Consider the following 16,163-nt stretch of genomic DNA (forward strand, 5'->3'; position numbering starts at 1 on the left):
TTAATTGTTATATGTAATCTACATAGGGCTAAAATACAAAAGAGAGAACTCCAATTGTTATCAATACAAGAAAAAAAATCAACTACAAAATGACTGACACAATGGTTAGCAGTACTGCTAGTTCAAAGTGCTCAAAAATTGGCAGCTATTTTTTGCAAATTGACTTTATATATACAAATAGTGAGATGGTAAGTCTCAAAAATAAATACGTATTCACTGAATAGAGCACACCCTAATCTGTTCTGTCACTTGTTAGAGTTTTGAGGCTGACATCTCAGCTTCCCTATGAAAAACATTCTATTATTTAAAAACTTAAAAGCATGCCTAATAAGCTGTGGCAAAACACAGATGGTCTATAAAATATCTGGGGGGGGGGGTCTTAAAAAGTAGCAACAACTGTTGTTGCCAAATGAAAACATAACAGGGAAAAATAGTTTAATAAAACTGTGCAGTGCGAGAAGCTTACATGGGTTACTTGTTGCAGATGGAATTAAACACATGCAAGTGTTAAACAAAACAAGGCATGGAAACAGCAAATGTTTTTGTTCCGAAATCTGTTGTTGAAGTTCCAAAGTCATTTGCTTGTGTAATAAAACACAATCACCTACTTTTCCCTCTAGCATGAGTTTAATAGTTAAAAAATCAAATCTGTGCAGAGTGTATTTTATTTGTTCACATTTCCCTATTTGTGGTTAAAAACCACTTCATCTGACAGTTTAAAAGCGTTCTTTTAAAATAAAAGAATTAAACAGCAGCTTCTGCTAAAAAAGTCTGCAAGTTACATGGATGCAATGTACAGCAGTATAAAAAATCAACAGTATTCTACTGAAAATATTCTCAAAACAGCAAATAATGTTTAGGCATGTAGGCATGATTCTGAACTGAACAAATATGAATTATAAAACAGCTAACAAAATAAAAAAAAATTCTGAATATCTGTATAAAAGAAGCAAGGATTCAAAGTGCAGGTGCTCCAGTTTTCATTTTAACATACCATTCAGTAATTGATACAGGATATGATTCATTTTATATAAAGTGACAGTGTTCTCAGTAAGACTTAAACATTCAGTTACATTATCTTGCAGATTTTTTCATTACTTCTACTTTACAGTGTTGTAAATGAAGACTTATGCAATACAGGTTTTTAATTTCTTAATCTAACAAGGATATAATAGGTTGGTGGTAAAGGTTAGTTTTAAGAGCTAAGATATATATGCTGTAGATCCAGCTATAGAAGTATTTGTTATATTTAAAAACATCTTTCCATTTTTAAAAAGGGACTCTACCAATCTGTTTTAGTACCTGCATACACTGTCTTTGGAGCACAATAGCAAAGCTGCTAAGTCCACTTGCTGGGAATTCATCTCTGTGCAGGGTCATGGTGGATATTTTCCCTTGGTGGTCACAGCTAGAAAAGGGATTTCTCTCTGTTTGCTTCAGTGTAGCCAGAGATGGCCAAACCCTGGGAGAGGCAAATAGGCTCTGCCTTCTCTTGGAGTAGAAATTGTCATGTTTAACCACATTTGCCTGATGTACCAGCCAGGCTTGCAATGAACTTCTCACTTTTACTTGAGTGTACTTTTCTTAAGCAGAGGAAGTTAGGACCCAGGCAGATATCATTGCAGTGATCTTTCATATATTCAAGAAATAAAATATAAGCATACGTTAAAAACCATTATCCTCTTTGAAGAAGCTGTATGGAACAAAACTTATTCTTCATAGATGCTGCCTGGAACTTAATTTCACCTGAGGTCCTATTCAGGTTGACAGTGTCCCTTTAAAATTTAGGTACTTCCTATTTAATTTATTTTCAAGAATCAGACCTCTATACAGGTTCTGTTTTAAAAATGCACACAAATATTGGCATTAAGTTCACATTTAAAAATTGAGAACTAATCTTTACCATTTTATATTGACAGCAAGGTTAATAATACACACACTTCACTGACAACTGTTATTTTTTTCTGTATTTTGAATAAAATTTGCATTCTTGTAACATTTTCCACAGAGTGATTATACTTCAAGATAGTTAAGCTTGCACCCCAAAGTTTTCACATTAGTGAAAAGTAGCACATTTTGAAAATACCAGGGCCTACGCCAGGTACTAATAAATACATAATAAAACAAAATAAATAAAAAATAATGACTGCCTTTCATCCCGACATAGTAGAGATTTCATAGTCACTAGCCGATGTTATTGGTTTACCCATCATCCTTATGTTCTTAGCATTAGTAATCCTAGCCATCATGGACACAGGCTTGTCAAAGTACTTCACCAGTGCTGGCTCAGTCAAAAGGGAGGCTAGGAATTGCTCAAAGGTGATGGCCCAGTCTCTGTCAATGCTAGTGCTTCTACGAAGAGAAGTGGTGTGGTTGCTCCGTACCAAAACGGTGTCTTCACCTATGTCCTCGCAGTGCAGCTTTTCTTCCTCATGCGAACCTGCACTCAGTACTGAGTAGGAGGACATGGAACTGTCATCTTTTGTATCATCGTCGGAAATGAGCATGGAAGAACAGGCTCCATTGTCCCTGGGAGAGGAGTCTTCGAGCTTAATATCTTCCATCTGCATGCCCAGCACGTTGTCAGTGCCAATGGCCTCCTCATCGCTGGTAACGAGGCTGCCTTGGAACGGCTTGTGCTGCTCAAGGGGGTACTGCTGGTTCTCCTTCTTCTGGAATAGCTCATTTTGAATAGCTTTGCTGCAGTTGTTACTGCTGCTGTCTGTCTCTTTTGTGGGCTGAATGGTGAAGAGCTTACCAACCTCACCTATCTCCAAAAGCAAGCTTGTCACAGCAGCAGTGGCATGGTACAGATCTTGTTCACTGGGGTCTTCACTGAACATATTATACATTGTCTTGCACAGTTCAATGAACTGTCCCTAAACACAAAGGGAGGAAATATCAATGAGAGAGCAGGAAATAAATCCAGCTTTTGAGATCTAGTAAATCAGTTTAAAGGAAGTTTGGAATGGAGCCATGACACAATGGTATATGATTAAACTGAAATTGGAAATAATCTGAGTAGTCTAGGAAGTATTTTCTATAACTGGGCAGCCACATATGTTGTCTCTCTGAAGGATATTTAGAATAAATTGTTGAATGTTCCTTCCAACAAAGGACAAATTTATTTCTCTGCAACCACAGGAGGGCAACAGAGAGCAAGCAGTGAGATGCTCAGCATTCACTTGGGTGGTTTTCTTTGTGTGAAGGATGCTAAGTATAACTGGGGGTCTGATAAAACTAATGAGAAGTAATGAAGCAAGTGACCTGCAGCACTCTCTTAATTGGCAGGAGTAATCTAGTTAGATGTAAGCCTTTCAAAATTCAAAACTAACTAATCAGAAATAGGAAGGAGAAGATTTGCTTAGGGCTACCTAAAGTAGGAAGAATTGTTCCATGGGGAATAAACCTTCCCTATGGGTTAATGGAAGGAACAGCCATCCCACTGGGTCTTTATCCTCCTTAGCTGCTATTGATCTAAGGGGAATGAGATTGACGGTATAAATTACAGAACACAGACTTCCTTTTTCAGGTAATGAGTATGCAACAGTGTATACTAGTCAGTAATATTCAGTGTCTTATCACTTTTTGACTGTAGATCAAAATAATACACTGTCATTCCTGTACGTGCATATCTCATTTTTGGGATGTTTTGGGAACTGAACTGGTTCAAGTATGTTGAAAACAACAAACTTCCATATTTCACTGACTGCTGCTTTAGTAAAAAAGTATCTTCTTCAGAACAAACCTCTATTCAGTGATAATATATTGAATATTTATTGGTATGTGAAAAAAGTTTCAAGTTTATGAAAAATAATTAATGTACCTGATTCAATTTGGGCAAGTCCTTTGCGTTTTTTGCTTTAGATTTATTCTCTTGGTTCCACATTCTCAGGTAGTGTCGATTCTCTTGTGAGTTCTTCTTGCCTACTGTTAACAAATTACCCAGAGGGATGAAAAGTCCATCAAGAGACCTTAGATTAACACTTTTTTTCATCTTCAAAGTAAGTATTTTTTCAAGAAATTAAAGACATAATTCAAATGCAGAAACCATACCTACCTTTGTCTGTTTTCAGACTCACTGTAACAAAACCATCATCTGCTCCTTGTTTGTTCCTGCTGTCTAGGCCAACAACTAGGAAGTATTACGGGGAGGAGAGAAAGAGTTCAGCAGGGTTATAGATACATACCTACCTTTCATGTGTACAGTGCAAAATAAAGAAAGTACTTACAATACTGAAAATATAAAGTAAAAATGACAGGACTAAACTATGATTAATGTTTTTGCTTATTCTTAAATCTGCTGAAGAATTCTATATAATAATATAAGTTCTTACACAAGGACCATCTTATGTTTAGTTTGTATAGTAGAATGACTTAGGCTGCGTTTGAGGCTCTAAGCAAGTTACCACAACACAAACAGATACCAGAATGATGTATGTTTAGTGATTATGTTAGTCCATCCTCTTTTAAAACTTAAACTACTCTTAAAACTACTATCGCTATTCTATCAAATGTTATCTGTATTTTCAAACAACCATCTTTCCCCCTATTGTTTGGAGGATGGGGAACACTTTTCTTGAATCAGAGAGAACTTAACCTCAAATATCTAAAGGAAGAGAGTGTCATTTTAACACAACAGAGATGACAGATAGCCAGGTTCCCATTAGGGCACAAAACATTTTCAAACACCCAAACTATACTTTGATACATCTATTGGCTCCATTTTTTTAGAATTTCCTAACATCTGTCATCCAAATATATCCTGAAGCCAATATATTTATTCTCATTCTCCATTAAGGCAAATATGCTGCACTTATCACAAAATTATTTCCTCAGCAACACACTGATGATATTATTTTGAAAGTACTTCTGCTACACACAATCCAGGGGAGCCCTCAGTGTACACACGCCCACATCTGTAAGGATATAAAAATACATACTAAGACTACATACTTCTTTTTACAGAAAATACTTCACTTACAGAGTTTAGTCCAACAAAAAAGAAGCTTTCTAAGAAGACCTGGTGTCTGAAATGCATTACCCTTTCTTTTCATGCCTGAGGCAAGATGCCTACCATGTGTACATTCTGGTGTGATGTCTTCAAAAAAGTACTGAGTGGCTTCAAAAGCAGAGTCCGGCTCTTCTTGCTCAGGGGACGGATCTAAGCAATAAAATAAAATTCTTTCATTAAAAATTCTACTGTTTAATTAAAAACTAGATCATATTTTCATTGATACATTTAGAGTTTTACTTTCTAAAAGTAATAGTGTGAGAGTGTGCAAAGGCAAGATGGTAGATCCTTTTGCTTAACTGCTATTCGATGAATTTAGGAAATGACTTATCCTGTGTGTAGATTTCTGCTGGGTTTATTTTACCTTCCTGCAGAGCCCCTTGTATTAGTCACTTGCTATCACAGAACAGGCTTCCTTTTGAATCTTTCACAATACTAATAAAAAAAAAAAAAGGAGTGTTATGAAGCCATCGGTTATCATGCCTCTAGTAAACCATGATATGCTGTTTGGCTGGATCAGTGGGGCTTCCACAAGGTCTTTGTTCTCTCGCTGTTGTCCACTTACTTTCCGTTCTCAGCTGATCTGGCTTTTCCTCAGGATAATTCACCTTCATGGCATAGGCCACAGTCCAGGGAAGCGATGGGAGCACTAGTACTTTCTTCCCTCCCTTTCCACTCCTCTTGCCTCTAGAATTTTTCCGCCTCCCCAGACTGCGACAAGAGAGCTACTGCAAACCACCGGATTCTTGTTATCTTCTTCCTTCCACAACTCACTCCCATCAAGTACTGCAGGTTTACTTCTAAGTTTCTTGGGAGAGAAATCTGCCGTTTTTGAAGGATAAGTATGTCTTACCCCATCATCTGAACTGATGGAAGACTATCCGTCTCCCCCTTGGCTTTGTAGCACTGAGTCTGTAAGCCTGGGATTAACTGGTATCTCACACAACTACTGGGCAAATCTAGATCTGAATCCAAGCTACTTGGACTAACTGTACTCAGCTTACTGCCCTTGGGGAATCATCTCCTTAAAACTCACAACAGATGAATCAACTGGATGTGGTAGTACCTTTTTACTGTCTCCTCCATATCCAGTACTGTCTGACTAACAAGTACCTATTTTCTCTCAGAGTCTTGTGTGCCCATCTTCCCATGTCTTATTTCCTGTACATTCCTCTATGCATCTCAGTGTGCCCTAAGCAGGGCATGAACTCTTTCCTAGATGGACATGATCTATCATGATTTAGTATGAGCTTACCGATTCCTGAATACCAGAAGCTCCATTCTCAGAATTGGATCTTCTCTTAACAGTTCAGTAAATTTTTTTTTTTTCATTCGGTTAAATTAGTGTATCACTTAAATCTACATCCAGCATACCCAACTGGGAGCAATCAGGGACATGCTCAAAGCATATCCAGGAGAATGTCCTCTCACAGCTTTTAGGCATTTTCATCAAAGGATTTAAATGCGCTTATGAATTAAAGAACCCAAGCAGTTGTAACATACTTAAATCACAGATTCAGCAGAGACAATAATAGGTTCTTAATGACACACTTATGACAAGACAGAGAGGATGTAGTTCCAGGATAGGATTTTCTTCAGGGGCAAAACTGTTTTGAGATGTTTCCATCCTTTTGCTACCTACTCTCTAAACTGCCTTTTTCACTTAGTTGAGTACAACAGTTTGAAGGGCTCCCTGGAAAACACATCTATGAAATGATCTTTTTTTTAAAACAAACAAAAGCCTCTCCCTACAAATAGTTGTACTAGCCCAGTGGGGAACCCAAGAAGTAAGCCTAGGGACAGAAGGAAGCAGCTGGGAAAGCAGGAACACATTAAGATAGCTTTACTGTTAAATAAAAGGTATTACAGTAACGAACCCTAAAGAAGACTGCATCTGCTATGCATGGGGGAAGACACCAACCCCAGGTAAACTGGCAAGTGACCCCTGTAAAAGGCCTGTTTGTGACAGGAGCAGAAGAGGCCTGCATGGTGCTTTCAGACTTTCTAATTCTGCCTGGTTAAAGCAGAAGTTCTTTTATTTTACTGCTGCATAAATAGCTAAAATAATTCCCACTACTTAATTTTTAATTTGGACAGCTAGTTGTAAACAACTCTGCTCCAAATTTCTGCTCTCACCAAGAAGGAAGCTATTTTAATATGATTTACTTACCAGGCAAAACATGCATTTTATAGAGTAGCTTCAGTTTCTCTGTGAGATCTCCATGGCATGCTGCACCTAAATAGCATTATATTCAACTTGTTAATACTTAGTATTCAATACCATTCTATTTATTATCACTATAATATTGCATTTTTAGAAGCTGTTACTTTCACTCAGGCAAGCATTGTTCTCCCTTTACAGACAGATCATAAGCCAGTCAGTTGATTTCTAAGATCATGCAGTCTGCAGTAGAAATAGGAAAAAATACCTGTAGACCTCCTTACTCCAAATTTTTTACTTCAACCTTGGATCCTTCACTAAATGTCTATTTTGTAACTCTCAAAAATAATCTATGATCATCACGTTATCACTCAAAGGCCTCTAGCTAAAAGTTAAGACAACCTTTTGTGCGGACTTCAAGCTTTCTGATCTGAGGATCCAATAATAGCATCACATGATTCAGAACAATAGGACATTTACCACCTCCCACCCCAAAAAAGCAGATTCAAGCAAACATACTATTAATCACATCTTAGTCAAGGGCGACACTGATATTTATGTAATGCTCTCTAGTGCTATATTCACCTCAACTAGCATTTTTTTCTGAAAATTTTTTGAATTAGAATTTTTGAATGATTTTTTTAATGAAATCTAAGCAGTCTATTGTAGGCCCTCTTTTCAATTAATTAAATTGATATTAATTTTAAAATACTGAAATAACCTATAATCAGACATCTTCATAAATCATTATGATAAATAATTAATAAATCAATGAATTGACCTTCACTAATTAGGTTAAACAGAGATTTATTTTACTTTACAGATTACCACATCAAGCTACCTCTGCTATGCAAACTACAGCAAGTGTGGTTTGGTAAATACTAACAATTACAGTCTATTGTAAAGCTGAAGACTGCAATAAATACAGCTGTTCGGCCAAAGAATTGGGTGCATCTACATTAGCCATTTTGCATGCAACTTGGTCCTTTTTAAGTGCAAAAACTCCTTGAATCCGTATCTGGTGGGGCATATTGGTGTGTCCCATCATGCAGAAAAAGATTTCTCTTCTGGTGAAACTACTGTCTGAGGTTACGCAGCCAGGTACTAGGTGGTGTACCCTGCTGGTAAAGGGGACGTGAAATACCAACACATGGGATGGGCTGTAATTCTGCACCCTCCAGCAATGGCTAGGGATGCATGCACCAAAATAAGATTCAGGGCCTAGGAACAGGACTCTGGTGACATCTGTTTGTTTGTTCCTCTCCCTACCCTAGACACCAGGAGAACAAATATTAAGCCCTTTCTCCTCTCTGTAGGCAACCACAAAACTTTATTTTGATGGAAGCCCTGATTTCTTTTGTGTGATTTTCTAACTAAAGCTCCACCTCAGCATTCAAAAATGTACACTAATGAAGACAACACAATGCAGGACAAATCTCCCAAAGCCATCATCTGGACTCCCTCAGAGACCACACTCTAGGTATCTCCCAGGAGAGGGCAGAAAGTTTTATGAAAAGAACAGCAGCTTACTGGCAATCTGCAGGAACTGCCAGACAGTTGGCTGCAGGGGTTTACCCAAGGACTGGGGACTAGGACAGCATTAAATTTAAAAGAAATTTAGGCCACATTGATAGAGACAAGAGACAGGAATGTACTTCCAGTAACTGTGTCCCTATGATGGAGAGTTAGAGGAGACCTTTGGATGGGAGGATGTCTCAGCACAGGTCCCCACACTGCACTGCCCATTGAGGATACAGGGGTCATTTCATGGGAAAGCCCGGAGAACTCAATGGCCTCCTGCACTGCCCCAGCACCCCCTGAACCACAGCACTGAGGACTCTGTCCAGGGCCTGTGAACAGCACTGGGAAGATGGCAAGACCATGCTCAGCCTCAGTGAGAAACACTCCCTCCTCCCCAGGCTGCCACAGTGGAGTCACAGGATGGACAGATGTTCAGCCTTCAGCAAATCTTGTCTTTTTGCAGTGCAGCTCTCAGATGATACATTGCCAGTCTTTATTCACAAATTGTGTTTGTTTCATGGTGAGAAAGGAAATCATGCTTGGAACAGAGCATGACTACACCCTTAGAGGTTTTCTACCTGAAACAGCAACAGTGAAAGAAGTCTTCTTCACACAGTAACCGATGTCCTCACACATGCCTGCCCTTAACCCTCCCTCTCAGGACTTTACCACCACCCCTTTTCATGGTGTGACTAGGAACAAACCCTGAGCCCCCTTTTTGACTATTCTTCCCTTACAGCATACAGAGGTGTTCGGTCTTTTCTGAACATGTCATACGTAACAGTTTTCCTGACTTCTTTGTGGCCATTACAAAGTAATTAATCAGGTTAGAACTTTTTTTTCTGTTAATATAAAAACCAGTAGCAGTATACAAGTGTTAATCTCAGTTGCCCCTCCTTTGAACACAGGTGGAGGCGTGAGAGGTTTTTGTAGAGCAGTTACCTCCCTGAAGGGATTAGAGGAAGAGCGGTGCAGTTAACACTCTGCTTTCTGAATGTCCTCCTCTTATGTGTGCTCAGAGTTGGGCTTTTTTTTTTTTTTTTTTTGAGGGGGGGAAGGGGGTAGCACTCAGGTACTCCCCAAGAAACACTGTTCACAGCGCTGACTTTTGCGCACAAGGCTGCTGTGAGTGCTGCATACACCTGCAGCCAGTGGTGGGAGAACTGCCTGCTCCAAGAAGGGAGCACCACACAGAAATGAACACATGATGGGAGTTGGGGGGATGCCTTGACTCCACAAGGAAGTCCCACTAAAGGATCCTGAGTCAACAACTGATGTACTATAATCCAGTGCGGCATCGGGGTGCAGGTGAGCTTCTCCATGTGTGAATACGCCAAGTAGCTCATAACCAGGGCTGGCAACCCCTTCTGAGCTGCACAACTCCTAGAGCTAACTAATCAAGACCACTCTTCTATTTGGACTGGTAGCAGCATGGCACATACAGGAAAAAAAAACAAAAAAAACCACAGACAAATCATCCCATCTCTGCTCATTAAGGCCCTAGAGGCACTTGAAGCAGGAAGTTCTTGAGCCATTTGCCATAAGGACTATGAAAAGGAAGTAGGGATGACAAGCTGCAATTACAGCTCTCATGCCCCAGGGCTTTCATGCTGACATGGAAGAAGGGGCCAAGCAGCCATGCTGGCACTCGCAGCAGTCCTTTTATCTCCTCTTCATGGAGCTCCAGAAGAGAGATGCTTCTAGGGAGCATGTCCTTGTGGCTACATGGAGTGAGGCTATTGAAGGAAAGACGTGAAAGGAAAACGTTTCAGGAGGAGCCATGGTTCCTGCAGCAATCAATAAGCATTCCTCCAGACAGGCCATCCAGTCAGTTTTACTGTCATATAGCTACTCTGCAGCCGCAAGAGAACAGATGTTACTGCTGTTCTAAAGAGGTTTCGATGCAAGGCTGCATTCAGAACTGTAATGATTAAATGTTGTTACACAGGGCCACTGAAAGGCAAATTGGGAAACCTTTTCCCTCTCAAAGAGGATCAAAATTTAAAGCTGGGGAAAATGACAGGCTGTCATGAAACAAACCATGATGGACTGCAAGATGTTGGTCACTTACAGGAAATAACTCCTGTCATGCTCAAAAAAAAAAAAAGGGGGGGGGTGGTCAGGACACTATGAGCAGTTCTCCACCTCCAGCAAAACCCTGTTTTCCCAGCACAGTGGCAGGTGCACACAACTTCTGCTCAGAAGCTTCCCCAAGGAAGCTCCTTTGGCTTTCTGATACAAGGGGCAATGAAAGCCCAGGTTTTCAGGAATTTGTCTTTCTGCCTTATAGGGGAAATTCCTATGCAAGCCCTCCTCCTCGCTGCTGACAGTATTGCGCTCTTGCCATGTGGCTGCTGCCTCCCCTGTGCTTAGCTTATCTGCTCTTCTCTCTCCCCTTCCCTTCAGACCTGCTCTGGCATACGTTGGCAGCTCCATCCTCTTTCAAAAGAGGATGTTTCCAGACCCTGCCTGCTTCTGCCTCTTTCTACCCAGCATCCCAGCTCCTCCTTTACAGTTGTTTTTTTCTTCTAAAGCTTAATGTACATCTCCCTCTCCTCAGCTCATGTCCTGTCCCTTCTCCAGTTTTCTTATTACACAGAGCACAAACTCCTTGCTTCTCTCTTGCTGCTAATGCTGCTTCTTTGTGCCTGCTCCTCCCTGCAGGCTGCTTTCAACTGTGGGCAATCCCATTCCGCCCTCAAAAATCCGCTCTCAGCCCAGGTCTGTCATAGCATTTCCTTCCCACAAATCGCAGACCCTCCTCTTTCCCTCCCCTTTCTCTCTTGCTGCCATCTGGCTGCTTTGCTCTGTCTACTCACTCCTCCCCTGAATCCTTCTCCTTGCACAGAATGGAGCCCCCCCCACCCCCACTCTCTCCTTGCTGATGCTGCTCCTCTCTGCTACATATGGCACAATCCCTGCTCCCCCCAACCTTCTCCCAGTGGCTTATCACAGCTCTGCCTCATGCTCGCTTGGTGAACTGTCAACCACATTCCTCTTCTGCCCCCACTCTCACTCCTTCCTTGCATTGACTTCTGTCTGGGTGCAGACTACTAGCCCTGAACCCTCCTATTTGATGAAGGGCCAGCTCCTGCCTCATCTTTGCTGAGGCTTGCAAACTCCCTTTGTTGCAATATTGACTTCTGTCTCTTGAAATTGTTCTGCTTCAAGACTTGTATGGGCCACATTCTCCATTAATGACATTCAGCCTCCCTGTCTGCACCTCCATTTCCCCCTTTCTCCGGGGACTTCCATTCTGCAGTTTCACTTAGTTTGCAGGCCTGGCACCAGCACATAGTTATTGATTTCAGAAGTAATATATGCACTACCTCACTAGACACTTTCTCCTCACATTTTATAGGGACACATGTATGTGGGGTGTCAGCAGACTTCTGAAGGGATCAAATGCACTTTTATTCAGGGGCAAATAAAACTAACAGACTTACTCTGTTCCTCCCTCCCCTCTCCATTCTTTTATATACATACATGTAAGTTTTTCAATGGCAGCTTCTTCATAAACAACTAAGGGATCAAAAGCTGCCTCTCTCCCCTTTCCAGAACTGGTAGCACTGGCAAAAGGTATAAGCTTATAGGGAAAGTTTAAGGAGCAGACAACAAAATGCAGTGTCACCAAGAGATGAACACTACAGAAAAACATACAAAAGACTTTCCCAAAGGAAACACCTTGGTTAGAAGTAATCACATCATCAATCACAAAAGTTGCAGGTAATCTTTGTGTTGCAAGTCAGAGGTCAGGGATATCAAGTCCAATGCACAAGACAAAGAGATGAGAGGAACAGAAAAATATTTTGGGGAAATCATTTCACCTTTAACTATAAAATGCAGCCAGAGAAAAAGTTCTAGAAGGGTAAAAATAATCTCTGAGAATTAATCTTGCATCTATCACCACTTCCTGTGGTTAACCTTCAGTTGGTATCTTGAGCGCCTAGCCCTTCTAAGGAACCATGCCCACTACAAAAGGTTGCACTAAGCTAGGAATGCAGCTACTGCAAAGACTTGTTTGTTGTAGTCTGGATAGAGACTGTAAAGGGCACCTGCTAACCCACAAAGCATCTGGCATGTTGGCACTGAGCATGTCCCACAAACATCCTCTTCCTGGATTAAGCCTTCCAGATGCACACACTCTTCACTGTGGCATGCAGAAAGAATATGACTGAAATGGTGATATAGGATGTGATTATCTGGGGAAAGCTGCATAATTCAGTGGAAAAGCAGGTAGGTCTTACCAGTCACAATACAGATGGCAACACCCTGCCATTTTTAACTTTTTGATTGGTAACTGTCCTCAACAGTATCCACTGAGTTTGGAAAACCATGGAAAGAGAAGCTATTCATTATTTTCTTTATATCCCTCTCAAACAATGCTGAGAAATATCATGTGGATAATAGTCTCAGATACCTCCACAATAGATAGGAAGGTTGTTTCAGACTTGCTAATGGCAAATTGATTAGCTGCTGACTCATATAAACTAGATGTTGCCAGAAATCAAAGAGACACTCTCTTTGCAATGGGAACAGGCTCCCAGAATCTTCTTTACTAGGGCAGCCACAGTTCTAGTTTTGAAAGCTGCTCCTCTCATGCAGAAGTCTTGCACTCACAGCTCATGGTGTGATCCCACTAGCCCATGTTCTTCAGTCATGCTTGGCAACTGCTGGCAATGCTCTGGCCACAGCTAGATTTCCACAAAAAAAGATGGAACCTGAAGATGAAGACCTGAAGCTGAAGAACAGGTTTAGTGCCCTCCAGGATGAGGAGGAGATGGGCATGGCTGCCAGGGAAGTACCTGGGACAACAGACCCTGTGCCCTGCCGGAACGCCCGGAAAAAGCGGCGGGTGATTGTTGTGGGGGACTCCCTGCTGCAGGGGACGGAGGCATCTATCTGCCGACCTGACCTCATGTCTAGAGAGGTTTGTGGCCTGCTGGGGGCTCGTGTGAGAGATGTCATGCAAAGACTGCCTAGGCTCGTCCATTCTTCGGACTATTACCCACTGCTGCTCTTCCATGTGGGCACCAATGACACCAAGGGCAAACTGGAGACCATCAAGCAGGATTTCAGAGCTCTGGGGATGGTGGTCAAGGGTCTGGGAGCCCAGGTCATCTTCTCCTCAATCCTGCCAGTGAGGGGGATGGATGAGAGGAGGAGGAGACGGACTTTCCAGGTTAACGACTGGCTGCGCCGCTGGTGTTGGCAACAGGGTTTTGGTTTCTACAACCATGGGACCCTGTTTGAAGATCGACAACTGATGGCGAGAGATGGGATCCACCTCACGAGGCGGGGCACACGGGTCTTTGCCAACAGGTTGGCAAACCTGGTAAGGAGGGCTTTAAACTAGGAAAGATGGGGGAAGGGGAGAGTTATAGTGACAGGGTAGTTGGCAAAAGACTGCTCAAGTCAGGATGCCTCCAACAGGTGAATGCAGCCAGGGAAGTGCGCATGGGATGTGGCTATGGAGGATCCTCTTTTACCCCTCCTGGGAAACCTGCATGCTCGATCACCTCCCTGAAATGCCTGTACACCAATGCACGCAGCTTGGGGAACAAACAGGAAGAACTAGAGATGTGTGTGCGGTCACAGGGCCATGATCTCATTGCCAGTACAGAGACATGGTGGGATAGCTCGCATGACTGCAGTGCTGTCATGGATGGCTACATGCTTTTTAGGAAAGACAGGCCAGGAAAGTGAGGTGGTGGAGTTGCTCTTTATGTGAGAAAGCAACTGGAATGTATTGAGCTGTGCCTAGGAGTGGATGAAGAGCGAGTTGAGAGCTTATGGGTAAGGATTAAAGGGCAGGCTAGCATGGGTGACACTGTTGTGAGTGTTTACTACAGGCCACCTGATCAGGAAGAGGAAGTCGATGAGGCCTTCTACAGACAGCTGGAAGTAGCCTCACAATCCCAGGCCCTGGTTCTCATGGGGGACTTCAACCACCCCGATATCTGCTGGAAAGACAACACAGCTAGGCACAAACAGTCCAGGAGGTTCCTGCAGAGCACTGGTGACAACTTCTTGACACAGGTGGTGGAGGAGCCAACAAGGAGAGGTGTGCTGCTGGACCTCGTACTAACAAACAAAGAAGGACTGGTGGAAGATGTGAAGGTCGGGGGCTGCCTTGGCTGCAGCGACCATGAGATGGTGGAGTTCAGTATCCTGGGAGGAGGCAGCAGGGCACCAAGTAGGATTGCAACCCTGGACTTCAGGAGAGCAAACTTTGGCCTCTTCAGGGACCTACTTGGAGGAATCCCATGGGTGAGGGCCCTAGAAGGAAGGGGTGTTCAAGAGAGCTAGTTAATATTCAAACATCACTTCCTCCAGGCTCAAGAGCGGTGCATCCCTATGAGTAGGAAGTCAAGCAAAGGAGGCAGGAGACCTGCATGGATGAGCAAGGAGCTCCTGGCAAAACTCAACCAGAAGAAGGAAGTCTACAGAAAGTGGAAAGGGGGACAGGCCACTTGGGAGGAATATAGGAACATTGTCAGAGTATGCAGGGATGCGACGAGGAAGGTTAAGGCCCGTTTGGAATTAAATCTGGCGAGAGATGTCAAAGACAGCAAGAAGGGCTTCTTCAAATACATCAGTAGCAAGAGGAAGACTAGGGAAAATGTGGGCCCTTTGCTGAATGGGGTGGGTGCCCTGGTGACGAAGGATGCAGAGAAGGCAGAGTTACTGAATGCTGCCTTTGCTTCAGTCTTTACTGCTGAGGCCAGCCCTCAGGAACCCCAGATCCTGGAGGCAAGAGAGAAAGGCTGGAGGAAGGAAGACTTTCCCTTGGTGGAGGAGGAGTGGGTTAGAGATCATTTAAGCAAACTTGACACCCACAAATCCATGGGCCCTGATGGGATGCACCCACGAGTGCTGAGGGAGCTGGCGGACATTATTGCTAAGCCACTCTCCATCATCTTTGAAAGGTCATGGAGAACAGGAGAGGTGCCCGAGGACTGGAAGAAAGCCAATGTCACCCCAGTCTTCAAAAAGGGCAAGAAGGAGGACCCAGGGAACTACAGGCCAGTCAGCCTCACCTCCATCCCTGGAAAGGTGATGGAGCAGCTCATCCTGGAGGCCATTTCCAAGCATGTGGAGGACAAGAAGGTGATCAGGAGTAGTCAGCATGGCTTCACCAAGGGGAAATCATGCCTAACCAACCTGATAGCCTTCTATGATGGAATGACTGGCTGGGTAGATGAGGGGAGAGCAGTGGATGTTGTCTACCTAGACTTCAGCAAGGCTTTTGACACTGTCTCCCATAACATCCTCATAGACAAGCTCAGGAAGTGTGGGCTGGATGAGTGGACAGTGAGGTGGATTGAGAACTGGCTGAATGGCAGAGCTCAGAGAGTTGTGATCAGTGGCACAGAGTCTAGTTGGAGGCCTGTAGCTAGTGGTGTCCCCCAGGGGTCAGTCCTGGGTCCAGTCTTGTTCAACTTCTCATCAATGACCTGGATGAAG

The 16,163-nt window shown here is 42.7% G+C and overlaps 1 protein-coding gene across 3 annotated transcripts in view; it reads right to left on the minus strand.

Moving 5' to 3' along the window:
• Nucleotides 1–16,163, minus strand: part of TBC1D9 (TBC1 domain family member 9) — a 61,497-nt gene continuing 45,334 nt past the window's right edge. For 2 of the 3 annotated variants that reach the window (XM_067297755.1, XM_067297753.1), the window contains 5 exons: nt 7,185–7,250; nt 5,078–5,164; nt 4,061–4,135; nt 3,827–3,930; nt 1–2,879 (listed from right to left, as the gene is read on the minus strand). In XM_067297755.1, coding sequence (XP_067153856.1) covers nt 2,154–2,879; nt 3,827–3,930; nt 4,061–4,135; nt 5,078–5,164; nt 7,185–7,250 — 1,058 coding nt within the window. In that variant the 3' untranslated portion in view covers nt 1–2,153. The remainder of the gene's footprint in view (nt 2,880–3,826; nt 3,931–4,060; nt 4,136–5,077; nt 5,165–7,184; nt 7,251–16,163) is intronic. The other variant, XM_067297754.1, reaches the window with a different exon arrangement.

The sequence above is a fragment of the Apteryx mantelli genome, chromosome 5 (assembly GCF_036417845.1).
Source record: "Apteryx mantelli isolate bAptMan1 chromosome 5, bAptMan1.hap1, whole genome shotgun sequence".
NCBI classification, from domain to species: domain Eukaryota; kingdom Metazoa; phylum Chordata; class Aves; order Apterygiformes; family Apterygidae; genus Apteryx; species Apteryx mantelli.